The sequence below is a fragment of the Setaria italica genome, chromosome III, assembly GCF_000263155.2.
Source record: "Setaria italica strain Yugu1 chromosome III, Setaria_italica_v2.0, whole genome shotgun sequence".
In the NCBI taxonomy this organism is placed as follows: Eukaryota; Viridiplantae; Streptophyta; class Magnoliopsida; order Poales; family Poaceae; genus Setaria; species Setaria italica.
Genome location: NC_028452.1, coordinates 10,684,913 through 10,712,022, shown reverse-complemented (window position 1 = coordinate 10,712,022; position 27,110 = coordinate 10,684,913). Strand labels below are relative to the sequence as shown.

The following is a 27,110-nucleotide window of genomic DNA, read 5'->3' as shown; positions in this document are numbered from 1 at the left end:
GATCTTAAACGGCTAAACCCTTAGCGTTGGAAATTTGGTTGAACTTCTTTGCGCACAAATAGACGCAAAACTGTACTCTAGAAACACGCGCGCTTATAACAGTTAACAGTTTCAGTTTGCAACTTTGCATACCTAGGCTTTGGTGACAACTGCCCAAGATCGCTGCGACGTGCGGGCAAGTTCAGCGCCGCCGCGATTGCCGTTGCTCGGACTCCATCCGACGACCAGCCCCCGCATCTTTCTGGGGACTGGGGGTCGCCGGGTCGGTGAACGGTGACAGCCCCACCCAAACACTGCCGGAGCTTACCCTGGCCGTCGGTGCCCCCGGTCCATTCGCGTGCGTCGAGCTGAAAGCTTCAGAAACTTGCGCGGCCTGTACCTTGCAGGTTGATCGCGGGTAGAAGACGGCACCAACTTTTTGGTTAGTCTCCCCCTCGTACAAATCGACGCAGAACTGAAAACGGCGTCTCTGACTCTCTGTGTTCTTCACGGCCGGGCAAGCATTTTTCAGCCATGAGCAGAGGCGCGGCAGGGCCGGGTCATCGGTCCGGCACAGGATACCACGGTCTGAGGCCTCACGTAAGTTACCGCCCTGCCTGCACGCTGCAGCAGCCGTTTCCCTTGGAACCGAAAACGCTGCACCTCCGCGCAAAAAACTGGCATGAGGACCAGGGACGATGCAACGTTAATGGCGTGAAGGCCCTGCCGGGCTCGAGCATCGCCAGTGGGCAGCGGGCAGCAGCGTCGTGCACGCGCGACTCCGTCACCCTCGGCGCTGTTCGGGTCGTCTGAAAAATCGTTGTTTGGGCGGCGTTGATTGGCCGGCATACCACCGCCGTTTCAACTCGAGCGCCGCAGGCGCTGGAGTCCTTGCCCGCGACGGCCTGCGTTTCCGGCGTCACAGATCTGACTACGCCTCAACTCGGAGGACTACCTCTATCTTGGACCCTTGGTATGTAGCCATGTAGGAGTACGAACTAGTGTTAATCGCGCAATTGAACAAGACAGCCAGATCCACGTACAGCAGAATCCTGCGCTGCAGCCGTGTCAACTTGGTTGGGCAGGCGGATCCACATCCAGGGAGGCAGGCGCAGCTAACACGGACTACGGGGGGGAGTGTACAGCCAGGGCCAGCCGGCCCGGCCGGAAAACGGGGGCAGGGGTAAAGGCAAAGGCAAACCGACGGGCGGGCGACGTGCTGGTACCGGCCGGCTGGCCGGCCGGCCGGGAATTGATGGGTGGGTGGTGGGACGTGGGGTACAAGCAAGCGAGCGTTACTCGCGGCGCTCGGGCCGGACGGCCGGACGGGGGCCCGCACGACGCCGGCGGTGGTTCCCGAGTCCACGCCGCGCGCGCGTCGGCGTCGGCGCGTGCGATGCCGTGCCGTGCCGTGCCGTCCGCGCTAGTGCGTAACAGGCAAGGGCGGCCACTGCGGCCCGCGGCGGGCGGGTGGCGGCTTTCCTTTCGCTGCCCGCCGGTCGCACGGGACAGAGTAGCCGGCGGCGGGTAGACTAGAGACTACTAGAGAGGATAGTGGAGACTGGAGACTGGAGAGGCATGGCGCACGGGCCACGTATGCCGAAAGGAAAACGCGAGGCGCCGCCCTTCACGGCCGGAAGACGGCCACCGGTGTCGTGCGGCAGCTCGTGCGTGCTTTTGGGGCTGCCAGCCTGCCACGGTGTGGTGGCCGGCCCTTATTACCGACCCCAACCACGATTCAAGCGACTCATTCGTGTTTCATCGATCGATTCCGGTGATGACAAAGCGAGGTTTAGGGGACCGGTTCGCCGAAATATCTTGCTTCAGGTTCAAAAGGGACCGCGGTGGACACACGGTGAGGTGACCGGCGGCAGCAAAAGAGGGTGGCAGAGGCGTGACCGACTGACCGTGCGAGAGGTGCCGGCGCCCGTCGGTTCACGGCCATGCCAAGCAACGACGGCTTCTGGTGGACCATGGATTGATGGATGTACTCCGTACAGGTTTTTTTTTGAATCGCCGTGAAATTCGCCAAGGCTACCCCGTTCATGTATCACGGTGATCAGGTGATACCATTTCTTCACTTGAACAAATGCTCCAAACAAATTCTGACGACGATGCTGCCAGGGGAGATAAAAAGGTGAAAAATGATGCACTAATCCTAAATCCCGTGGACGGACGAAGTTGACGCGCCGCGCCCGCCGCGCCGATGATTAGCCGCATCGAGAACCCCATGTCCATGTCCGGCCGAGGCCTTCGCCGGCAAGCGCCATCTGCCGCGCCGCGCCGCGCCGTGCCGTCCTCTTTGCCGGGCAAAGGTCGCCACCACCCAACAGAGACGACAATAATTGCCCGCCTCCCCGCACGCGGGCCCCGCCCAGCAGCCCTGTCACCCACCCCGCGCCGCGATCCGCGAGCACGCCGAGCCGAAGCAAAGTGGTTGTCTTCTCTCTCCGCCTCCCTTCTCTGAGTCTGAGAGCGCCTCTCCCAGGCTCCCACCCGACTCCTCCTTCCCTCTCTCTCCTCCTCCTCTTTCGGCGCAAGCCGACCAACGGCGACCACCTCAGCAGTCACCCGCGATCCCACGCCCCCCACCTGACACGCCCGCGTCCGCGCGGCTCCCCGTGCCCCGAGGCCGCGCGAATTCCCCGCCCTGCCCCTGCCGCCCGCCACCCCCAGGGGGGCACGCCAGTAATTTCCCGCCGCCACCGCGTGCCGTCGGGTCTCCGGACCCCGGTGGGCTATCGCCTCGCCTCCTCGCCCGGCTGCGCTACGACGCTGCTCTGGCCGCCCGCGCCTCTCCCCCCCTCGGTCCCCACCCACCCCGTCTCCGAACCCAAAACCCACCGGCCTCGCTTTCGCCGGTAACCCGGTCAAACGCATCCAACGGCGGGCGGCACGTCTCCGATCCGGTCACCACGATGCCAGTGCCAGCCCCCGCCCGCCGGTCAGGCCAGGTCGCCCCACCGCGTCGTCACGTGCGACGCGCGTGCCGTGCCGTGCCGGCCTCGGCCGGCGCCCCACCCCTCCCTCGCCGTGTCCTTTTATTCCACCCGCCTCGCCCTCACCGCACCTCCCCCCAATTCACGCCACCACCACGACTTCCGTGCTCGTCGTCTCCCCGGGCTAGGGTTCGGTGCGAGATCTGATTCCGGGCGCCGCCGGAGGAGGGGATGGAGGTGAGGGAGATGGCGATGGCCGCGGCGGCGGCGGCGGCGGCGGCGGGCGGAGGAGGGGGCAAGCTGCCGCCGCCCAACCCCAACCTGCCCTACAGGGAGGACTGCTGGAGCGACGGCGAGACGGCCGCGCTCGTCTCCGCCTGGGGCAGCCGCTACGTCGAGCTCAACCGCGGCAACCTGCGCCAGAAGCAGTGGCAGGAGGTGGCCGACGCCGTCAACTCGCGCCGGGGAGCCTCCGCGCGCCGCCGCCCGCCGCGCACCGACGTGCAGTGCAAGAACCGCGTCGACACCCTCAAGAAGAAGTACAAGGCCGAGCGAGCCCGCAACGCGCCGTCCGGCTGGTCCTTCTTCCATGAGCTCGACCGCCTCGTCGGCCCCACCCTCAGCGCCTCCGCCTCGAAGAGGCCCCCTTCGTCGTCGCCGGCTACTCAATTCGCCATGCCCATGCCCTTGCATCCCCCGGCCGTGAGGAACCACGCATCGCCTTCACCATCCCCGCCTCCGCCTATGGCTTTGCCGCTGCCCAACTACCACCACCGTAGGTCTCCGCTTCCTGCTGCTGCTCTGATCCAGAAGGAAGCTGCAGCTGCAGCCGCACCTGTGTCTGATTCGGAGGACTCTGATGATGTGGGTGGTAACAATAATCACAATTCACAGCGGTCGCCGTCGCACTCGGTGTCATCACTCTCTGGCAATAACAAGAAGCGCAGCAGAGATGAGGCTGGCAGTGGTGGTGACAAAGGTTGCAAGGAGCTAGCAAGGGCGATCGAGGCTTTTGCGGAGATGTACGAGCGTGTGGAGAGTGCTAAGCAAAAGCATGCATTGCAGATGGAGCGGCAGCGAATCGAATTCCTGAAGCAGCTAGAGGTGAAGCGCATGGAGAATTTCGTCGAGGCCCATGTGAAGCTTGCTAGGGCAAAGCGCCCTAAGAAGACTAAAGTGGGTACAACTGATGGTGCTGGTGCAATGGAGTTGGTTGCCACTGTTGCTTCGCTGCCTTTTGTCTCCACCTCCACCCTCCTCTGATGTTGGGGGAAGCGTTCAGGTATAAGTCCAAACTTTAGATTAGCATCACCATAGAATGTTGTTCATTTATTTCGTTATTCGAATTACAAGTTTATAACATTGTAATCCTAAAGTAGATATGCCAATGCTTTAGTTACTGATGAGGTCATTATGTTTTATTAAAGGGATACTTTGTGGATGCTAACAGTAATGAGAATGTAGTGATATCTCATGTGTGTTTTCTTAACAGAGAAACTAACTCATGATCTTGTGTATTAGAGGGTCTGTTTATGAGCGATAGTTTGCCAAAAAGTAAACAACCTTCAGCATCTCTGGAGAGTGAAAAATCTTCGGCACCTTCAGCAGTCCAGTTTGTGCTGGAGAATTTTGTACTGTTGCCTCTCCTTCCTTAGTATACTGTGAATGATTTGAGCTGAAGTTAAATTCAAACACTTCAGTTGGTTTTGGTAGCTCACGCTCAGCTGTGTAGGGAGGGTGTGTGTTATGGCCTCCTTTTGTTTTCCTAGAATGCATGCTGATAGCCTTTTCAAACTTGTTCTCTGGTATGTGTAAACTAATTTAGATTTGTGAGTGAAAATCACAGTAGCAGATTCAGCCGGCAAGGTAATTTATGTTTATTTTTTAATGTAATTCTATACTATTGTATTTATTATGATTTTTTTGCTAATATATAGTTAGGAAAGCTAAAATTGTATGTTTGAGAGGGGTGTTGATATTCAAAGCTCAAGAGAATGGAGGTACTCCCTCCATCCCAAATTGCAGGTTGTTTTGACTTTTCTAGGTGCATAGTTTTTGCTATGCATTTATATGTAGTGTATGTCTAGATGCATAATAATATCTATGATCCTAGAAAAGCCAAAACGACCTACAATGTGAAACGGAGGGATTAGTTGTTTACATGTAGTTGATCCTAGATTCCTAGTTGAGCTGAGTTTGACAAGTATTCAGTGTCAAGTTTGGGCACAAGCCATGCTTGCAGCTTAGTATTTGATCTCTCATTCCTAATGTGCATTAAAAGGTAGATTTTAAGAGGCTTCCACCATGCTTGGTACGAGATTCGTGGATGAGGTATACTGGTGATCTGTTAAGATTATTTTGGTTTTCTTATTTGACCAGAGTATTCTTTGATCCATATTATTTTACTGCTGTATTTCTGGTGTTTATGAATCGAACTCTGCTGCGTGAAAAATTTGGAATCTGGTCTTGTCGCAATTTGTGCAATGTGTTACCCACAGGTTCCACTTGTACTAGTGTTTTGTGCCATAAGATGTTTGTTTACAGTAAGAGGAGCTTGTAACTTTTCAGTTGTTGATCTTGTAACGAAAATTCAGGCTAACTCATGGGGGTATTATTTCCCAGGTCCTTAGCAAACCATTCTGTCTGGATGCTTTTTGCTGTTATCAGGCAACAGATTAGTGTCCGATACTTGTCTAATACCTATGAAAACCACGTGTTACTGTTCTTTGAAATTTAATAAAGTTAAAGCTTCTGACAGCATATAACCTTAAGGAGAGTTCAGGCTAGCTAAAACAAACCGAAGTACCGTGTATTTACCAGGAAATATCCATACTAGTTGAATTTGGATCCCTGCTTTGTAGGCCTGGATATTGTCTAACACATATCAGGGTCTGAGGTCCAGGTTTATTTTCTGTGCCCTAGTCCTGGCTATCTTTCGGTTGAAGTGCTTGTGCAATCACTATTAAAACTTGTCTCTTGAACCCACCTTCTCTATATACAACTTGAAGCTCAATAAGCCACTAAGCCATAGGTAAAGTAAATTGTGAATCGGACTGTCAGACATTTCACATTTGGACGCCTCTATAATTGAGAACAAGAACGATATCACAAACCGATTAGAGGTTGTGAAGGCTGATTAGTCCTTAACTAATGAGGCTCTGAAGAACAATGATTTATTGCTTGCTCTTTTAAAACTACAAGTGAAACTTGCCTTCTAAATAGTTATCTTCTCTTTCATAAGAAAAGCAAGTTATGTGACATGTTATTTAGCATTTGTCGAAGAAAAATATGCCTCAAAATTGTGATTTTATTAGTACTTTTCTCTTAGTGATGTATTGATACCTTACTAACTAAATTCTCTTTCTGCAGATCATGGGATGGCGTTCTCTGCAGTGAAGGGCCCCTTGGTAGCGAACAATATTGTCGTTGGGGTATTATTTAGTCCGAGCAGTTCTTCTGAGGTTCATTCAGTTTGTAATTTAGTATATGAAGGTTAATTGAGGACTAGAAATTCTTAGTGTAAAGCTATGTTGGCGGTGTTTTTCCCGGCTCTTTACCTGATTGTTTAATTGACGATGTAGCTCAGAGTGTCTGACCTTGTCTCCAAAAATATGGTGAATGAAAATGGTGTCGAAGTCATTTCCTATTCACGTCTGGAACTGGAAACATGCCATTCGTAGCAAATTGTAATTATTTGTTTTGCTGTTCGTATGCTGGTCTCAGGTTTCCCGCACTTGAGGTACGAGAGGTTCTTGCCTGTTCTCATGTAAGCCGCGAATGGCATTAAACCCGCTTGCAGTTGCAGCTGCTAGAGCTTGTATGGCACATTTCGTGTGTGAAACTGTGAATGCACGATTGACGCTTGCAGTTGCAGCTTCTAGACCTGGTACGATACATTAAGGGGGTGTTTGGGAAATACCTCTAGTTTAAGGGGGTGTTTGGGAAATACCTCCTAAACTTTAGGATATGTCACATCGGTTGTTTGGATACTAATTAGAAGTATTAAATATAGTCTAATTATAAAATTAAAATTTAGCACCTGTCACATCGGATATTTGATGCTAATTAGAAGTATTAAATATAGGCTAATTACAAAACTAATTGCACAGATGGAGTCTAATTCGCGAGACGAATCTATTAAGCCTAATTAATCCATCATTAGCAAATGGTTACTGTAGATTCATCATTGACTAATTAGGCTTAATAGATTCGTCTCGCGAATTAGCACAGGGTTCTGCAATTAATTTTATAATTAGTTCATATTTAGTCCTCCTAATTAGCATCCGAACATCCGATGTGACACTGATAGAGTTTAACACCTAGTATCCAAATACCCCTGAAGTCGCGGTGCCCGCAGGTACATGGTGGCTGCCAGGATCCTCTCCTGGCAGGTCTAGATGGTACGGTGCCTGATGCATGTCCAGCTAGTGTGTTTCTTAGTTATATTTGTTTTCTGAAATTCGTATGCTTTTGGAATTCCTATGCCTTTTAATGTGAATTGGATGCCAGAAAATTAGATACTAGTTGGCTGTGTAAAATCCGGTCATTTGGATACTAAAAATACCACGATTTGGATATTGTGGTTTGTTTTCGATTAGTACAGTTCTATGCTAAAGACTTGGAATTCCTATGCTTTCTACAATGAATTTCTAACTTGCTATCCTAGATTTTTCTTAATATGAAGCTTCTACCTTATTTTTACATTCACATATCTTTTGTTTTCTTTTTGCAGATTGGGGCCTGCCATTTTGGTTTTGCTGTGAAACTGGATGGATGAACTGCTCCTGTACTGCTGTTGGATGGATGAATTGTTCCTGTCTACTATTGAAACTTTACCTTTAAATATCACGAGACCACCTTAATTATTCTACTTATGTTTCTTTATTTTGTTGAACTACTCATGTCATGAGACTACCATTTTGAGCCCTCGGCAACAAGCCATCTATTTTTGTTTGTTTTGGCCAAAGGAGACCACACGGATGTCGCTTGCCTAGCTTGCCGCAACTGATCCTCAGCTGTTAAAGTTGCATGCAAAGAGCTATTAAAGCCCAGTTTGGTAGGTCTCCTCTGGAAACAGCTTCAGCTCCTCCAGTGGAGTGGCTTCTCCGATTCAACTTGAATCCTTTTTAAAAAATCATTTGGCAAAACGGTTCTTCCGTGTAGTTTAAAATAGTTAGATAAGATGAAATACCCATAATATCCTTTTCCTTTCCTTTCTTTTCTTTTCTTCCTATTTATTTTTCTTCTTTTCTCTTCACATTTCCTTTTCCTATTGCTATTTCCTTCCTTCAACCTCCCACCGCCAGCCTCCCATTCTTCTCCCCCCTTCCCTATCCATTCTCCCCCACCGCCCAGCTCCCGGTCCCCTGGTCGTCTCCGCCCCCGCCTCCCGGCCGTCGCCATTGTCCGCCTCCCGCCGTCGCCGTCGGCCACCTCCCGCTCGTCTTCGCCCCCGCCGTTGCCGTCGGCCGCCGCTCGCCCGTCGCCGTCGACCGCTGCCCGCCCGGAGGCGCGTCCGCTTGCCTACGGGACCTCCCCCGAGGGCAAGGGTGGGAAACGAGGAGGTGGAGCTGCGAGAGCCCTTTTTTTTTTTGGCTCCGCCTCCCCGAAATGGCTCCTGAGAGCAGGATTCGCGGGGCTCCGCCGCCGGAGCTGGAGTCCTTTCGGGTGTCCCGCACCCTTTGGCAGGGCTTTGGGAGAAGCTGCTCGAGGAGCCGCTCCAGGAGCCCCGCCAAAACGGGGCCTAAATGTTCTTACCCATAGAAACTGCTATAGAAATCATGCAATGGGGAGGTGATGTCAACATATACATTTATTGATCTCTCTCCTCTCGACACTATCCATAGACATCATGGGTTGGGATTGCCTAAGATCTGCTAATAGCCTCTAGGTGCAGATAATGAAACGGTGAGCACGAATCTGGACGCCTGGAAGCTATATAGGGTGATAGACCGTCAAGCCCACCGAGGGCATTGGGCCTTGGTCCATGTTCGACCAAGGCGCGTTTGGTAGCCTGGGCTGCCTCAGCCGGGCCCGTGAGCCAGGCTCCAGCCAGACGGGCTAGGCCCATGGGGTGCAGAGATGTTGATTGGCAAATCTGCACCCCATGGTGCTAGCTGGGCTGGGAGGGTGTTTGGTAGGGTGGGTCGGCAGCGGGCCTCCTTAACTAACCCAAACTGCCATAAAAAAATGGCGTTTGGTAGCCTGCACAGGGGAGAGTTGCCTTCACCACGCGCAAACGCTGGTGAAGGTTACCCCTGCCCAAGCGCCTAGAAATGCATAGATCAAAGGATTTTGAATGAAACTGACTTAATAAACAAGCAATTAGGGAGGTCAACAGCACACTTGCGAGCAAAATTTATAGCGGAACAAAATTACATCGAGTTGACAATGTAATTAGCAACCTAGTTAATGTAATTAGGGGCTTCCTTGCATGAGAGTTGAAGTAAAACCAAGCAGGAACATGGTACAGAGAGCAATAATCACTTGCAAATGCCGACATTGATGAAGAGAGCAAGCAGAACCACAATGACAGCAAATTTGAGATCAAAGAATATCCACCAAGCCATTAATCTCCAATGTTAACAAGTAATGGGTTAAGATTTAGCAAAAAAAATTGCAACCAAGTTATCAAAAGTGCATGAAAACCAAGTCACCATCACTTCAAAATGGCTCAGCTTATGAATAAGTAACTAGAGAAGGTTTCCATGTGCCTTAGCAGCAAGCAACGTCTCCAAGCCTCCTTGACAGCAAGTAAAAGCATCAGCATGGGCAACAGAAATAAACTCAAGTTAGGAAAATCAGGTAAACTGAACAAAATCCTCATACATAACTCATTTGGTTATTCATCATTGGCTAAAAAATGATGCATGGTTCAGAAGTGTAGTACTTGCCTAACAAATAGGATAGGATAGAGGTAGGAGTTGCCTCCTAGTGAGGCAGTCAGAGGAACCCTGACTGTATCACTAGGAGCTAACACCTGCTAGGGTCCTAAGGGGTGCATTTGGTAGCCAGTGTGAGCATTGTCATCATCATCATGCCGTCCACAGAAATAATATAACTGTAAAGCAAATCAACAAGGCAACAACATAATAAATAAGTGGGTTCTTATTTAGGCTTAGCTCAGGATGCATGCGCCAAGGAGCTGCCTAATAGTGAGGCAATCAAGGCAAGATATGCCTTGTTTGCCTCAATATGTAGGCAGCATCTTGCGGCATGCATGCACCACCTTTACATCATCGCCACTTGAAATCACATAAGGCGTCAGAGAGGGTTGCTTGTGTGCTACTTATAAGTCATACTCGCCAAGCTCGAGTGGATGTTAATCAAGTCACCATACAACAACTTAACCTAGGTCCACATCGAGCTTGGGGAATACAATCCAAGCTCAGAACTCGCAACCCTTTCATCATCCACATACATAAGTGATACATGGAAATCAAAATAAAACCTACACAGAGACCTCACTATATGGAAATTAGATGCATCACCTTTATCTCCTCGTGCCTCAAACACTTGTTTTGTACCAACTGCAATTCGATAACAAAAACCAAAAGGTCAGAAGAGGAATGTGATAGGTTTGAGCAACCCTAACCTCATCATCCCCAAACATGCAAACACAATTTCACAGCACCCAACATGAATGCCTCAGTACAAGTGCATCACAGGCATGAAAACATGTATGTTGGGCCTCAAATTACTACTAAAATCTCCAACTATCCATATAGACATGTGGACTCAAAAGTGGCAGCAGAAGAGCAGAAAGAGAGTAGAACAGAGGCAATTAAGTTGAAAAGATACCAAACAAAGAACAACATATATAAGAACCAGAAGATAGGTGCCACTTCATCATTGTCTTACCCAAGGGTAATCATCACAGGCCAAAAGACAGGAACTCAACATAATCAACAAAAGCAACAAGGTAACAAGTTAAATAGCAAAACCATTAGCAACAGGAATAAGGTAACAAGTTAAATAGCAAAACCATTAGCAACAGGAACATGATCACAAGTTAAATAACAAAACCATTAGCAACATGAAAATGATCATAAGTTAAATAGCAAAACCATTAGCAACAGGAACATGATCACAAGTTAAATACCAAAATAAAGAACGGGAGGAACACATCAACATGGCAAATAAAGAGGTAAAGAACAGCAGCAGAACAACAACATGTCCACATGGAAAAATACTTAAGTAAAGCAAACTAGGATGTAATGTAAACAGGCATACATGGCATCACATCACAAGCATCATAGGCATATAGCAGTACTAGATCCATCATATTACAATACTTACATACTATGCAGTTTCTTAGCACATAGCTAGTACCAATGTCTTAACCTTGCCATGCTGCCATAAAACTTAATCAGTAATTAGCCACCCCCATGTGAAACCAAAACCCACCACAAAAGACTAGGTGCAAGTGAGGCTACACCTAACAGGTCAGACCTACGTATATAGAGATCTGTGCAAAATAAGGGAGTGGTCAGGGATGAAGACATGCTCAACTGTTTTCCCTGAGCTAGAAGGCACCAGCACCTACCACATGGTCAGTAGTAGTGCTTGTCCAGCCAGGTCCTAAGCCAGAGGGTGCGGTGGCTATCGCCCATCTTGACAAATGCATTGCCCTGGGACTTGTTGTCCAAGAGATGGCTAAAAGCAACAATGAGGGCCTCCTCAGAGAAGCCAGGGGTCAGTATCACAATATTGTAGAGGTTAGGGTGCACCTGCTCAGACCCAGTCTCCCTCAGTGCAGCTGCCACATTGTTCACAGTATCGGTCATGTTGGTAAGGACAAGTACCTCCTCCTCGAACATGGCAGACCTCTGTGGTAGAAACTCCCAAATTAAACCAGCTCAAGTGTGCTAACCATCCTCTTAGTAGTTAATCTGGTGACCTGGTGAACAAGTAGTGCACCACGAGTCTACACACATGATGAACTGCCGAGACAATCACCCTTCCACGTACCGACGAAATAGCCCACGCAATCATGTCGTGTAGACGTGAAGGCACAAACTGGATGAACCGCAGTTCGGCGTTCTACAACTTCCTCAGAAATCGAAAGAACAAGTTTGCAAGCCTCTCAAGACTCACGTTGAAAGAAGAACTCAAAGAGTTTGTATTTCTAAAGTGGCAGTCAAAAAGATGCCCTTGTATCTATTACATGGATATATATAGCACTAGTGGAGTTTTTAGTTGGATAAAATAAATGAGAACATGCAGTGGGAAGTCGTAACTCTCCTTCTATTAATAGCCTGGCCTAATGGAACTCTTTGGATGGTTGGTATTCTTCTGCATGCTTGTACATGTGTGAACAGCAACCTGGTTGGTGATTGGTTTCCTAACTCATGAATTTATTTGGTTTGCACATCCACGACTGATCTGCATGGTAGCTGAATGGTCCATCCTCTCTATGCACGTCCAGGCTCCTTAGTCCATATATTTGGAGGGCAGAAACCACATCATCCCATGCCCATTTGTGCACTCCATCATTCCTAAGAACATTAAAACAAGTACTCAAAAGCATAGGCTCATTCAAAATAATCTGATTATTTAACACAAGGTTAGCGTTCATTTGAGAATGCATTTCCTTCTCCAATTGTTTGGTTCTGCGCCTTGTAATTGGACCCAGTATATCAGATACAATTTCATTAGGAGGTGGAGAAGAGTGGATGCTAGGGATGTCCTCATTAGGAAGTCTAAACAATAAAGCACGAATAAAGATACATGATGACATAAGTAGCCCGCCAACATGTCATCCAACACGCGACCACCTCAAGGCGAGGCCGGAGACCACTCAGCCGACCAACCTTCAAGTAAAGGACGGACGACCGTCTTAAGGTTGACCAGCAACCAATTCTATCATTTCTTCACTAGTACCTGAAAGTAAAGAACAAGGCAAGGCTGAGTATACTAATACTCAGCAAGACTTACCCGACTATGGTATATACTTAGCCGACTCCTATTATGAAAGGCTTTTAGCTGAGGGGTTTGTTTTGCCAAAAAGAAACTAAGAGTGGATTCTTACTTTCAAGTTTTAGCATCCAAATTAAAGTTGAGCTAACCATTCTAAGTGAGCAACATTTTCAAAACTTTTCAGTGTGTAAAAACAATTGATTAGATAACAACATCAACATCATTTCTCATTTCCTTTAATTCCACTTCTTACACTACAAGGTTTTGTCACTAATGCCATGGTTTTTTTTGCAACAGACGATGTTCGTTGCAATACATAGGGGTTATTACGACAATAGTCCTTATTGGTTGTAATTGGGTGCCATATTGCCACCATTTTTGTAGCGTTGCGATTACAATTTTAATGGTTGCAATAGGTACGCTATATCGCAATGAATATATGTTGGTTGTAATTGTGGCGACGTTATTGCCACGCTATTTTATAGTGGTGGCAATAGTTGTCCATATTGCAACGATTATAACACGTTGTGATAAGTACTATCATGCGTTGGAAAAGAGTCTTAGATATAGCAACGAACATAGTGTTGTTGCAAAAGAAATCTTGGTTATTACAACGAAAATGGTGTTGTTGCAAAAGAAATCTTGGTTATAGCAACGAAAATAGAAAATGTTGCAAATGAGTCTTAGATAGTGCAACGCTAATATGAATCATTGCAACTAGTATTAGATATAGCAACAAAAATGGTATTGTTGCAAAAGAAATCTTGGTTATAACAACAAACACTCGAATCGTTGCTAGACAGAAGGTGCTATTGCAATAATATATAGTCGTTGCAATGTAGGGGAACGCATGGTTGCAATAGATGAGTTTGTGGGTGCCGCCAACTTGGTTATATTGATGGGCTTTTATTTTGGCCCACACATATGGCAGGCCTTTCTTTCACTTGCTGAGAGGCCTAATCCTGATCGATCTCCTAGCGTCGCCTCCCCTCCTCCTTCGCACGACTCCTCACGTTCTTCGCGTGATGCTGCCTTCGTCGCGCGATCGCCGCGTGCCGTCGTCTTCCCTAGCGCGCGAGTTGCCGAGTACCAAGGAAGCGTCCCCTTGTTAGTTCTCCACGATCTCATCGCCTCCCCTCCTTCTTCGGACGACTCCTCCCCTTCTTCGTGTGATGCTGCCTTCGTCGCGCGATCGCCGCCTGCCGTCATCTTCCCTAGCGCGCGAGTTGTCGAGTGCCAAGGAAGACTCCCCTTGTTAGTCCTCTACGATCTCTCGACGTAGGATGACACGGGCGTTGTCCGATTCCATCCTCTCAATGCAAGGTATAAAATCGATCCAGACCTATCACAATTAATGTGCATGCTGATAAACTTGAGTTTTTCAATTAGTATGTATATTCATTCAGTTTTTATAATACTTGTTGATAGTAATAATACTGATGGAGGAACCTATATTTTATGCAGGTTATTCTGGAGTTGTATAGTAGTACAAACCTGTGCTTAAATTATTAGTTGGGTTTTTTGCAATATGGCACATGATCATGAGGATCGTAGTTGGATGGAATTGTCACATACAGATGTTGCGTGGCAAAATGGAGTTGCTAAATTCATTGAAGATACCTTTGATGGCACCTTTCCAGGACAGACTGCGCCCTGTCCATGTAGAGGATGTCGTCGCATGGCATATCAAAATAAAGAAGTTGTTGGGTTGCACTTGAATACCAGAGGGTTTGATCCGTATTAAAAAAATAGCATCATACTGGTAGATCTGCTAAACGTATTGTTGTGGATGATGATGATCGGGACGTTTGTGAAGGTGAAGAAGGTGATCATGATGATGACATCTCATCCACTAAACTGCTTTCATCGCTAATTAGTGGTGCCATACATGGTGAAATTAGAGGTGGTAATATCGAGGAGCCAAATGAGCCAGCAAGAAAAATTTTCAACTTAATGGAAGAAGCTAGGAAAGAACTATACCCAAGTTGCAAGGGAGCTACCCAAATATCTTTTATTGTGAGGCTATATCAGATTAAGTGCATGTTCGGTACTAGCAACAATGCTCTAGAGCAAGTACTGTTATTATTCTGCCATGTGCTCCCCAAGGACCATTGTGTCCCAAATACCCTGGACAAAGTTCGAAAGATAGTTCGAGACCTTGGCTTGGACTACCAAAAGATTCATGCTTGTGTTAATGACTGTGTGTTATTCCATGGAGAAGAGTACGAGAAGTTGAACGCATGTCCAAAATATGAGGAGAGTAGGTGGAAAGATAAATATTTAGAGTGTGGTGGAGATGGCACTGGTGGAGTAAAGAAGAAGCTCTTACCTCGTAAGATACTGAGGTATTTTCCACTTATTCCTCGACTGCAGAGATTATATATGAACGAGATCACATCGGCGCATATGCGTTGGCACAAGGAAGAATTGGTTGAAGATGGGAAAGTGCGGCACCCAGCTAACTCAAAGGCATGGAGGCACGTAGATGCCAAGTATAGTGCATTTGCAAGTGATCCACGTAATGTTAGGGTGGGACTTGCATCGGATGGCTTCAATCCATTTGGGATATTGAATGTGACTTACACTACATGGCCAGTGATCCTAATTCCTTATAACCTGCCTCCTTGGTTGTGCTTCAAACAATCCTATTGGATGACGTCAATGCTAATTCCTAAGCCTAAATCTCCAGGAATTAACATTGATGTATATTTGCAGCCTCTGATCGTGAGCTTAAAAAGCTATGGGACAATGGAGTTGATATTTGGGATGTGGAAAAAAAGGAAAATTTTACTCTGCGTGCAATGCTACTTTGGACAATTAATGATTTTCCTGCATATGTGATGTTGTCTGGTTGGAGCACAAAAGGTAGGTTTGCTTGTCCTTATTGTCAACTAGCTAGAAATGTAGATCGAGCTCAAACCCTACAAATATGTTCTATACTTAAATATGAACAAATTTAAGAACAACAAGCACAAGAGACACAAGGATTTGTTTCCCGGAGTTCAGCTTCACACCTTGAAGCCTACGTCTCAGTTGAGGACCCACGAAGGGTGGGCTTTTCACTCCTAAGCCACTTTCCTCCCTCTAGCGACCACAAAGATCAAACTAGATTCACTTACTCAATCGTAGGGGTAATACAAACTTCCCGAGGCAGCCACAATCCTTGGATGCTCGATGGGCAACGCCTAGCCGGCTAGGAGCTTGAAGCTCCAAGAGTAACAAATGTGGAATCACCGGTTTGATGAAGAACAAGGTGCTCAAGAGATGGAGATTCAGCTCACTAGCACTCTCGCTTGCTCTCTCTTGAATCCCTCCTCAAATCCCCACCAAATCTCACAGAGAATGCCAAAGGGGAGCAAAGAGGGGAGTTAGAAGCTTTTCTAAAGTTCAGCACAGTGAGAAGTCAAGAGAGCTTCTGTGGGAGGGGGCGTGGGGGTATTTATACTCCTTCACCCTGAAACTAGCCGTTGAGAGTTAAGTTCTGGATTTTCCAGAACTTTCTCTGAAAACTTCCGGAAGCTTCAGATTCTTCCGGAAAACTTTCCGGAATAATCCGGACCGACGAAACTTCTCTGGAAACTCTGTAACTTCCGGAATATTCTGGAAGATTTTCTAAAAAATTCCGGAACTCTCAAGTTAGCACCATTCTAAGTAACCCCACGTGATGTGCAGGTGAAAAGGTGTCTCTCATAGGTTTGTTAGATCATCTTGAGCACCTTTTTCAACGTAAAGGCTAAAGATTTCATCCTTCTTAATAGTGCAGCATTCCTATACTCAAATTCAAATCGAAAATAAATTTAGTCTTCAAGGTATGCCATTTATTTATTCATTTCCGATTGAGGGGTCCATCACAAGTGCTTCAAGACAAATAATCCTTTTAAAACTGCTTATGCACTTGAAACTTTATTAGATACTTAAGCTTGGATCATTAAATCACCAAAACCCACTTAAGGATGCCAAGATACTCTTCACATAGCCACGATGGCTAGTGAAACTAGTGTAACAGCTCTACCTAAATTAAGTTCTTTAACTCTAAACCAGTGAGAAATCCCTGAGTTAAGAAGTGAAATAACCTTTTTAAGCCTAAGAAGCTCTCTTTTGGAGTTTGTTTTTAAAGCTTGAAATTCTATATATAAACTTACGTTTCTGCCCAAATAAGAGTTTTAAAACTTTTAATTACAACAACTTTTGTTAAAAGCACCTTGTCTAATTCAGAGTGGAAAGGAGTCAAAACAGCAACCCAAGCCGACCTTCCTAAAGGTCCCTAAAAATTTCTTAAGTCGTGGAATTCGAGTTTTCCTCCATCTTTGCAAGCTTTCATCTCCCGTTTTCCTATCTGAGCTCGAGTCAGAGCCTTAATAGAAGTTGTAGTACCTCAAGAGTGTTCTAGCTTTGTTACTCTGACCCAGATCCAAATCGGACCCGATTTTGTTCAAAATCCCGGTCAAAGTGGGGTAAACCAGTCAACTCACCCCGGATGCTTAAAAATCCTAAGTCTGGAATTCCAGATTTTGGCTAACTTTGGCCGGAATTATCTTTGAATCCTTTCACAATCTAAACTGACACCTTAAACAAAGTTTGAAGAACTACCAGAGTTGAACAAGTTTGTTTAAGGGAGTTTCGGGTGTGTGTTAAAAGATTCGGAGAAGGATCGCTCCAAAGCTGGTCTGGCTTGCTGCCCGAGGGGAGACTCGACGCCCGCGCGCCCGGGCATGTTCGCTCGCACGCCGCGCGCCGCGTGGCCGCCGGCCACCAGCAGCTCGCCGTCGCCCTATCCCCAGCGCGACAGCGACCGGACGAGAGCCACGGCGCCCAACCCGCACCCGCGACAGGACGGAGCAAGCGCAGGGCCAGCCAATCGCCGGTCGAGCGCGAGTCGCCTTCCCGCCTGCCATGGCTCTGCTCCGCCAACCCGGTTCCGCCCGTTCGCCGAGAAAGCTGAGATGCCCCCGACGTCCCGCGTCTCCGCCCGCTCACCCAACCCCCGCGGTAGCCTTTCCGCCTTGCCCGCCCGACAGACCGAAAGCCCCAGACGCGCGCCGCCCAAGGTCAATCGCCGCCGAAGACCATCCGGAGCTCCGCCTCTTCTACCCAATGGCGTCGACGGCCAATGGCCGTCTCGCCCGAGCACTCGCCGCTCCCGGCCTTATCCTTTCCCCACCGGAGCCCGCCTCGACCCTCCGCGCCACCCCGGCCCTATAAAAGGGGACCCCCTCACCGGCAATGCCACCTCTTGCCACCGCCTGCATCTGAGCTGCCGCCTTCTCCTCTGCGCCCTGCCTTCTCCTCTGAGCCACCGCTTTCTTTCCGCGCCGCCGCCAGGCTTCCGTGGAGCTCACCCCTTGCGCCACCACCACACTCCGGCGACTTCGCCGCCACTCGCGAGCCGCTCCTTCCAACACACCAGTCGCCCGCTCCTCCGCGCGGTACTAGAGCTTGCTTGTGTCCACCAGAAGCACCGCCGCCGCCGGACCACCGTCGAAGTCTCGCCGCCGCCCAAGCCTTCGTGCGTACAACCTTCCCGCCCCAGCCTGCTCCTGCTCGTCCCCAAGGCTTCACCAGTAGACCTGGAGGTAAGCTATTTAACCTCCCTGTCTTTCCGTCTCGCTCGACCCTTGTCCGTTCGGTTCGTCCGACCCCTGTCCTTTTTCGTTTCGCCCGACCCTCTGTTTCGGTTCGCCCGACCCCTTTTCTTTCCGCCTCGCCCGACCTTTTCCCGTTCGCCTCGCCCGACCCTACCAAGTTCGCCAACCCTTTCTCCGCCTCGCCCGAGGGCTCGGTTGTAATTCTTTTTCTTTGATCCGAGGGTATAGGTGAAATGTTTTCGAGGATTCCTCTGTGTTGAGTCTGAGGACCTCGGTGCGGTTTTTCCTTAAACCTGAGGGTCAGACCCTATGTTTTCCTCAAGCCGACCCTATCCTCCTGCTCTCCACCTACAGAAGTTGATCTCCCCCACCTTCTCCGTAGCTTTGCTACAAGCGTCCGTGTTAGAACAAGAGTGTGTCGAAATAACCATCCAAAATGTTAACCCCTGCATTGCATTTCCGTGTAGAGTGAATCTCGCCGACGGGACGTACGAGCTTCATCCAGCACCGGAAGAAGACCCCGCCGAGGAACAGCTGTATCCCGACGAAGGAGAGCCCGAACCCGCGCAAGACCCCGAGGACCCGCAAGCTTTTTCTGAAGGCAAGCCCCGGTGCATGAATCCCTGTTTTACTTTCATGCCACTTATTGATTACTTGATTGCGCATTTACGTTTCGAGAAGTTGTAATGAAACCTTAGATGCATAACTTAGTACCTTGTTTTGAATACTAGTTGCTACGGCCGCGTAGTTGCATTGCTTAATAGGTTTCGGTAAAAGTCGAGTGATTTCCGGTCACTCGCGAGTTATAGGAGTTGAATGCTTCAGTTTTGCCGAAACTATAAGGACGACGGACGGGGCCAGCCTTGTGTTTGGTATAAGGTGGATTGCCCCGTCTGTCTAAATGAAAATGAACTAAGGTCGAAACGTGTCAGCGTTCATGATCAAGTGATTGAAAGTACTAATCTCATACCTAGTATGGGATGGGGAAGCCTAGTACCTGATTGAACTGGGGCGTGGCATACCTTCCAGCTGTCCTTGGAATGTCGTTCCCATGGTGCATCATGTGGGTGCAAGTGCGGTCACAGTGCAGCATTAGGCCGGGACTGTGGAGCATTGCATGCCAAAGGAAGTTGGCCCTGACACGTGCCTAAGGGATCGATGGGGACGGCTGACAAATGAAGCGACCCTTCGTGGTGCGCCGATGTCGTCAGATTAGGTTTGCCATGCATGGTTAATAAATTCGAATCGATTCGTCTGCATCTCACAGTTTGGGACTACTTGATCGCTATTCTGCACTAAGTAAAGATGGAACAGGATGATGATTTTTAAATCTTGATGTTGTTAAATAATTGTTTGGAAACTACGTTTGTTCAGTATAAGTTGCTAATCTAGAATGGATGAAGAACGTAGAACATGAGCTAAAATATTGAAAGTAAGGACTAACTTTAGACGCTTTTGGCAAGAAAACCCCAGAGCCAGAAAGCCTTGCATGTCTAAGTCTTGGTCGCGTCCTTCCGACGGGTCAGTCTTGCTGAGTACTAGTTGCTCAGCCTTGTTGTGGCTAATCTTTTTCAGGTAATGTCAGTAGCTTGGGAGTTGGTACCACTTGGCCGACCCAGCTTCCTCCAGGCTGGACCGTCGAGTGGGATCCTTCCTCGGACGGTGAGGGAAGGAATTTTTGATGTCATGATCGGCTCCGTCATGATGTCTTGTATCAACGTTTAAGCTTCCGCTAGTTTTAATTTGATCTCGGACCATGCAAAAATTTCGGTTTGAATTTCAAAAAAAAAACTCTGATGTAATAAATTGTTGAACTATGTTGTCAGTATGGAATGTTGTAATCTCTTTTCTACTCACCTTCGCGTGAGCGATGCTTCTCGATCCTGTTTACGTGGTTTTATCGGAGGAAATCCGACGGTCGACCAAGTTGACTTGCTTAAAGTGCATAATCGCATGTCAGGCGACTTCAATGCATTTTAGTCAGGTTAATTTGGGCGGTTCCGCCACAACTAGAGCCATCAAAAGGCTCCTCCACAACATCAGCTCTATGCACACAAACTCCAAATCCAGTTCAACAGATCAATCAAGGATCATAGCCTCAGCTGCTACTCCAGGTAGCCTTCCAGAGGTTCATCCTAAACAACATCCAACAATTCAAATTGAACTTAGGCAAAAACGATCATCGCCACGATTGCTACCGAAAGGTAGCCTACCAGAGGCTCACTGCACATAACATAACTAGCAATATGCACAGTTTCATGCCAACAACTCCACATCCACGCATTGTCTACACAGGACATGTTAACAACATGAATAAGTTAATGTAGCCGCTGCAAATATCAAGAAACTAATAGATCTAGGAGTACACATGCTTATCTTGCATGGATACCCAACTAAGCTCGAAATAAAACCCCAACATGAGGTTACCCCAAGAACCTAAGGCAAGAAGTGTGTGGATTTCACACAAATTAACCGGGATAGATAGAATAATAGTACCAACAGATCGTAAAGAAGTGAAAATAACAACAAAGCATGACAGTTGTACACGATGGCGAGGATACCCTACTAATCGCGCAAGAAAACCCTAGGATAAAGTACAGCTTCCCTGGAACTCAACAGATCTATTGCATTTCCATGAAATAAAACTCAATAGATCGAAGCAAAGTACCAAAGATCCGTCGTAGGAGCCCACATCCCATCACATAAAAGAGGCAACGGCAACCTAAGGACATGAGGGGAGGAGGTCCGGGACATACCTGCGCGAAGACAAAGACGACCATCATGGGGAAAAGGAGGAAGTAGTGCATGCTGGTGGAGGACCCGAGGGAGGACTCAAACAGTAAGAACACAAGGCAGATCTGCTCGGTGGAGAGGAAGAAGCAGGTCACGTCAGGGATGAAGAAGTTGCTCAGGTGGCCGCGGATGAAGAGGTTGCAGATTTGCTTGGTGATGAAGACGAGGGATGGATCTAGTTTGAATTATTTGCAATAAAATATTGGCTACAATCGAGGAGGTCTTATCAATGAAATTTCCATTTATACAGCTCGATTTTATCATAAGCTTGTGATTTAGTTTTTGCTTGAAATAAATAATAATTGTTCCCATGGAACCTTCTACTCAGAATTGACCATTGATCTCCTAGTTACTGCGCGCGATCTTATACTGAGGTGCTCCCTATCGGTTGTTGGAATGACGCGAGAATCATTGCTATTTGACTTGGACCTGTTCTGAAAAAAGTCGAGATATTTCCCCCTTCGTACTACCAAAAAATGAGATTCGTACTGAGGTGCACCATCGCTTTTGTAGTGACCCCTCCGGGGTCCCGGGTTGCTTTGGCGCACCATGGTCAAAGCCCGGGTTGAAGCCCCTAAAGGGGATTGCTTTCAACCAACATCCAGCCTTAGTGGCCCGAAACCCCCCAATCACTATTGTAAACAAAGTAGAAAAAGCACCAATTTCTGTACCGGTTCTACCACGGTATCTAATTCTGTTCGCTCCCCATGCTTTCGCACCCCAGCGTCAGTGGAATAGAAAGATTCAACGAGTAGTGGTAGAAAGCAACCATAATACTACAACTTCAACAACTTTGGCTGTGAAAACTCTTGGTCTTGGAGCATAGTGTTCCTTTATTTAGCATTGGTCCCTCTATAGCATACCGAGACAGATGGAATGAAAGAAAGAAAAAGTAGCTCCGCAGCTCACCCAGAAGAAGAAAGACCCGTCGCTAACAGTTTATCCGAAGCATCCCAATGGTGTAAGACCGTTGACTATTTGGGAAAAAGGAGGAAATGAGATGGAGAAAAGGGGATTTTAAATAGAAGCCTTCCGTAGAAATTGTTGATACGACACAACCTATAGCTAACTTGAGCCCTTGCGCTGAAGATGAATGGGGCTAAGCGATCTGCCAAATCTGTGGGATGTCAAAATGCAATCCTGACATTAGAAGTAGCACATTTCGTGGTTAAATCGTGAATTACAAACAGCTGAAAAAGCTTTATTGCTATCTCTAGTTCGCTGCTGACGAAGACCCAGCACTCACCGGAGAATATGTACCCACGCTCGCTGAGGATGAAGACCCCACGCTCGCCGATGATGGCGACCACGAACTGTGACGACTGACCCCAAATCTCTCGAGTTCATCTTAATCCGAGTCCCTGATCCCTATCTCAGCCTTCCCGAGTTTAAGTACTCAACCTCCAGTCCGGTTCCGACCCCTGAGACCCGACCCCTCTCCGCTGGCCTCCAGTTCCGACCCCGCCGACCCCAACTCACCGCCGGATCCTTCTAAGTCTTCCCCAACACCTCCCTTCAATCTGACCGGTGGACCACGGGATCTTTTCCCCCAAATCTTCCGCGACAGGCGCACTCGAGTTGCATGCTCACTTCAGAGTTCCCCCGCCGCATGGCTCAACTCCTCCGACGCCCGCCGCTCCGCCTCGTCTTCGGCCCGCGACCGAATGGATTCTCGCGCCCTCCTCCCCAATCGCAGCGGAAGCCCCTCTGCAACCTTTCTGCAGCACCTCGCCGCCCGCGCCCATCATCACGTCGCCAGATCCCGACCGCAGAGCCCAATGTCGCCCGTCTTTTCCGTCACCTCGTCACAGTCGCGCTGCCCGGTCTTCGCTACACGACGATTCCTCCTCCGCCAACCCCGACCACGGCAGCGACAGCTCCTTTTCCCGCCCTGTCAGAAGCCGCCCGACAATCTGTTGCTCCGCGCTCGCCCGCGCGCCCGCAGCCGCCTGTCTTCTCACCTGTGCACCCTCGATCCTAGCGCCGTTTTCTCGGTCACTTCCATCAGCTCCACCGCACGACGACGCCCGCCTCCGCCAAATCCCAACCACCGGCAAAACCGCGCCTGCGCCGCCCTGACGCCAGTGCCCAATGACCTCCGGCGTCATCCCCGAAGTCCTGCTCCACCATCCCGTCGCTCAATCGCCGCCCGGGCAGAGCACTCCATTGCTTCTTCCCCGGCCTTCGCGCCGCTCCCCTTCTCACTCCCGCGCCGCTATAAAAGGGAATGCGCAAGCCCCGCCGGAGTTCCCCTTGCCCTAGCTGCCATCTCTCTTGCTCCTTGTTCGAGCTCACAGCGCCACCACACTAAGTCCCTGAGGAACTCTCCTCTCCGCTCCACACCGCTTTCCCCAATCCACCCAGCTGCTTGCTCCTCCGTGCTGCGTAAGAGCTTACTTGTGATCCACAAGAAGCACCGCCGCCGCCGGAGCACCGCCGGACATCTCCGCCGCAAGTCTTAGTGTTCCAGTTCCTCCGCCCGAACCTGCTCTTCCCGACCCCAAGCTTCCCTTGTAAGACGAAGGTAAGCTGCCGACCCCTTTTCCGCCTCGCCCGACCCTTCTGTTCGTCCGACCCCTTTTCCGCCTCGCCCGACCCTTCTGTTCGTCTGACCCCTTTTCCGCCTCGCCCGACCCTTCTGTTCATCCGACCCCTTTTCCGCCTCGCCCGACCCTTCTGTTCGTTCGACCCCTTTTCCACCTCACCCGACCCTTCTGGTCGTCCGACCCCTTGTCCGCCTCGTCCGACCCTTTTGCTCGTCCGACCTCTTGTCCGCCTCGTCCGACCCTTCTGTCTGCCCGACCTCGGTTCCGTCTCGCCCGACCCTATCTGTTCGGTCGACCCTTGTCCGCTTCGCCCGACCCCTCTTATCTGCCCGACCCCGGTTCCGTCTCGCCCGACCCTGTCTGTTCCGCCGACCCTTCTCCGCCTCGCCCGAGGACTCGGCTGTATCTTTTTCTTCGAACCGAGGGTGTATGTGTAAAACTTGGGGACCTTTCAGCGTTGAGTCTGAGGACCCCTAGCACACCAAATCCTCTAGATTAAGGGTCAGATCATAAGTTCCCTTCCTCCGACCCTTACCTCTTGATCTCCACCAACTCCTTGAACCTCTCCACCCTCCTGTAACTTGTCGCAAGTTTCTGGGCTCAGACTTGCAAGTGTTGCTGTTGAAATAACCGTCTAAATGCTAACTCTTGCATTGCATTCGTGTAGAGCTGCGTCTCGCCGACGGCTACTACGAGCTGCACCCGGCGCCAGAAGACGACAGTGTAGCTGAGCTCCTGCCCCCAGAAGCCGAAGCCGCCCAAGCAGAAGAGCAGCTTCCTTCCTTCTCGCTTGAAGGCAAGCCCCGGATGCATGAAATCCCTACGTTTTCCAAACTTGCGCATGCCTTCTTTAACATGCTTGTGCATTTACGTATACGAGTTGTTTGGAACCCTAGATGCATAACTTAGCTCCCTTGATCTGAACACTAGCTGTTGGACCGAGTAGATGCTTTGCTTAAATAGGAGACGGTAAAAGCCAAGTGATTTCCTGTCACTCGCGAGTTGTAGGAGTTGAATGTCTACCCTTCCGTTACAACTGTAAGGACGATGGACGGGGCAAGGTTTTGGGTAACTCTTTGGTGGTCGGTTGATCACCCCGTCTGTCTATGAAACTTGCTAAGGCCCGACAGTGGTGGTGTTCGTGATCAAGTGTTTGAAAATACTAACCTCATACTTAGTATGGGATGGGGAAGCTTAGTACCGGATTGAACCTAGACATGAGCGGTCGCCCCATTGTTCTTGGAACGGAGTTTCCCCTGCTAGCTGTCGCACGTGGTGGCAAGCGTGGTCACAGAACGGCAGAGGCCGGATCTGTGGAACCTTGCACCAAAGGAAATGGGCCCAACACGGGTTAGGGGATTGATGGGGAAGGCCGACACAGGAAGCGACCCTCGGTGGTGCGCGGATGTCGTGAGGTTAGGTTCACCATGCACGGTTAAAGAACTCGAATCGATTCGTTTGCCTCTCACAGTTTGAGACTGCTTGATCGCTATGCTACCCTGAGTAAGAAAGATATATGATGATGACATGGTCTTGTTGATATATATATACCTTTGGTTGGTTCTATGATTGCTTAGAATAGGTTGCAAAACTTAGACCGGATAATGAACTTAGAACCGGAGCTAAAACTTGAAAGTAGGGATCTACTTAGTGCTTCTTGGCAAACAAACCCCTTCAGCCAAAGAGCCTTGCATATCTAGAAGTAGTGGAGTAGTTACTCCCTGTCGGTTAAGTCTTGTTGAGCTTAGTAGCTCAGCCTTGTTGTGGCTTTTTCTTTTTCAGGTGAAGTTGCTGCTCCCGAGCCTTCTTCTGTTGGCACTTGGCCGCCCCCGCTCCCTCCGGGCTGGACGGTCGAGTGGGATCCCTCCTCGGACGGCGAGGAGAGGGATCACTGACGTCTTGGCTGGCCTCACCAAGAACGTTCGACCCCTGCGTTTAGCTTCCGCTTGCTGTTTTACCTTCTGTTGTTTTCTTTTGAACCTTGTAAAACTCTGATGTTGGTTTTTATGGCCGAACTAAATGGTTAAGTTGTTTAACTCAGTGGACTTGTTGTATTCTTTGGAACTACTCACCTTCTTGTGAGTTTGCTAACTCGATCTGTTCAAGTGGTTAATCGGATGAAATCCGACGGCACTTCGTGTTAACTTGACTTAGGCATGGGTGTCGCATGTTAGGCGACTTAACCCTGTTTAATCAAGCTAATCCGAAGTGGCTCCGCCACACGGACGCCTCCGGATCAGGCGCCCCGCCACCAGCCGCACCGTCGCCTAACTCGTCGGGTGGAGAGGAGAGGAGAGGAGGGGTCGAGTAGGAACATGAGAGAGGAGAGTGAAGGAGTCGTGGGTGGAGGCAGCACGTTTGGGGGAGGAGAGGCGAGCCGGCCGGGAACCCCCGCTATCATATCGGCGGGACGTAGCCCTAGCCAGCCCAAAAACTGGCGCGAAGGCCCGCTCGGTCTCCCGCCTTCCCTCCACGTACGTGAAAAGGCACTCACGCAAGCTTGCATCGTGTGAAATGGCTGAAATTGGCTTTCCACGTGGTGCAGTATGACGGACCGTTTTTGCAGGTGGCGACCTAGCCTGTGAGCCCCTCCGGCCTACCAAACAACGTGCCTACCAAACGTGGTGCGGCCAAGAACAAATCAGGTTGTTCGTGTTGACTAGCGCAACCTGGCACTTCTATTTATTTTCTGGAAACATGCAGCTCGTACAATCACTCATGTAGTCGTATTTGTGATGTGGTGACATTGTGACAACAGTGATCAGGGATCTTCTCCTTTTCAACAAGTAACGAATGTTCCAATAAACTTTGACAATTACGGCATATGTATAATTGTATATTCGGAAAATAGACTAGAGCAGGACGTGGTGTCAGTAGTAGCGATGGACATGGAAGACCTCGATTTCCATGTAAATAGTTGGAGTTTTTTCTTTTTAGAGATTAAGGCCCTGTTTGGTTTGGGGCTGTTAAAGTTTAGGGACTAACGAGGTATTTGGTTCCTATGGACTAAAGTATTTTGACTAAAATTTGCACCTTTTATTCCCTAAATAGGTGGACTAAAGATAGTCCACTAAACTGGACTAAAAGGTGTTGGGGACACCCCTGCCCCTCACCGTCTCCCCCCGCGCCCTCCCACCCCCGCCGCTCGGTCCCCTCCTGCCCTGCCCCTGCCGCCGTCGCCACCAGCCTCCCTCTCGCCGCACTCCCGCCCAACTCCCACCACCTGCCGCCCCCGCCGCCGCCCAGGGCCGTGCGCCGACGGCAGCAGCCGCCCCAGGCCGCACAGCGTCGTCGCAGCGCGCCACCAGCGGTCGAAGATCGGTGGAGGTCGTCATCACCAGAGCAACCGG

At 49.3% G+C, this 27,110-nt stretch overlaps 1 protein-coding gene across 1 annotated transcript; it reads left to right on the top strand.

Moving 5' to 3' along the window:
- The first annotated feature begins 2,458 nt into the window (after window positions 1-2,458).
- On the top strand, window positions 2,459-6,625 carry LOC101782384 (trihelix transcription factor ASIL2). The gene is made up of 2 exons (XM_004961182.4): window positions 2,459-4,200; window positions 6,288-6,625. Exon 1 carries the CDS (start codon window positions 3,150-3,152, stop codon window positions 4,179-4,181), a length of 1,032 nt encoding a protein of 343 aa, XP_004961239.1. The 5' UTR covers window positions 2,459-3,149; the 3' UTR covers window positions 4,182-4,200; window positions 6,288-6,625.
- The last annotated feature ends 20,485 nt before the right edge of the window (window positions 6,626-27,110 follow it).

What these genes read in the sequence shown, in the direction of transcription:
- LOC101782384 (XM_004961182.4), top strand. Translation starts at nt 3,150, where the DNA reads ATGGAGGTGAGGGAGATGGCGATGGCCGCGGCGGCGGCGGCGGCGGCG.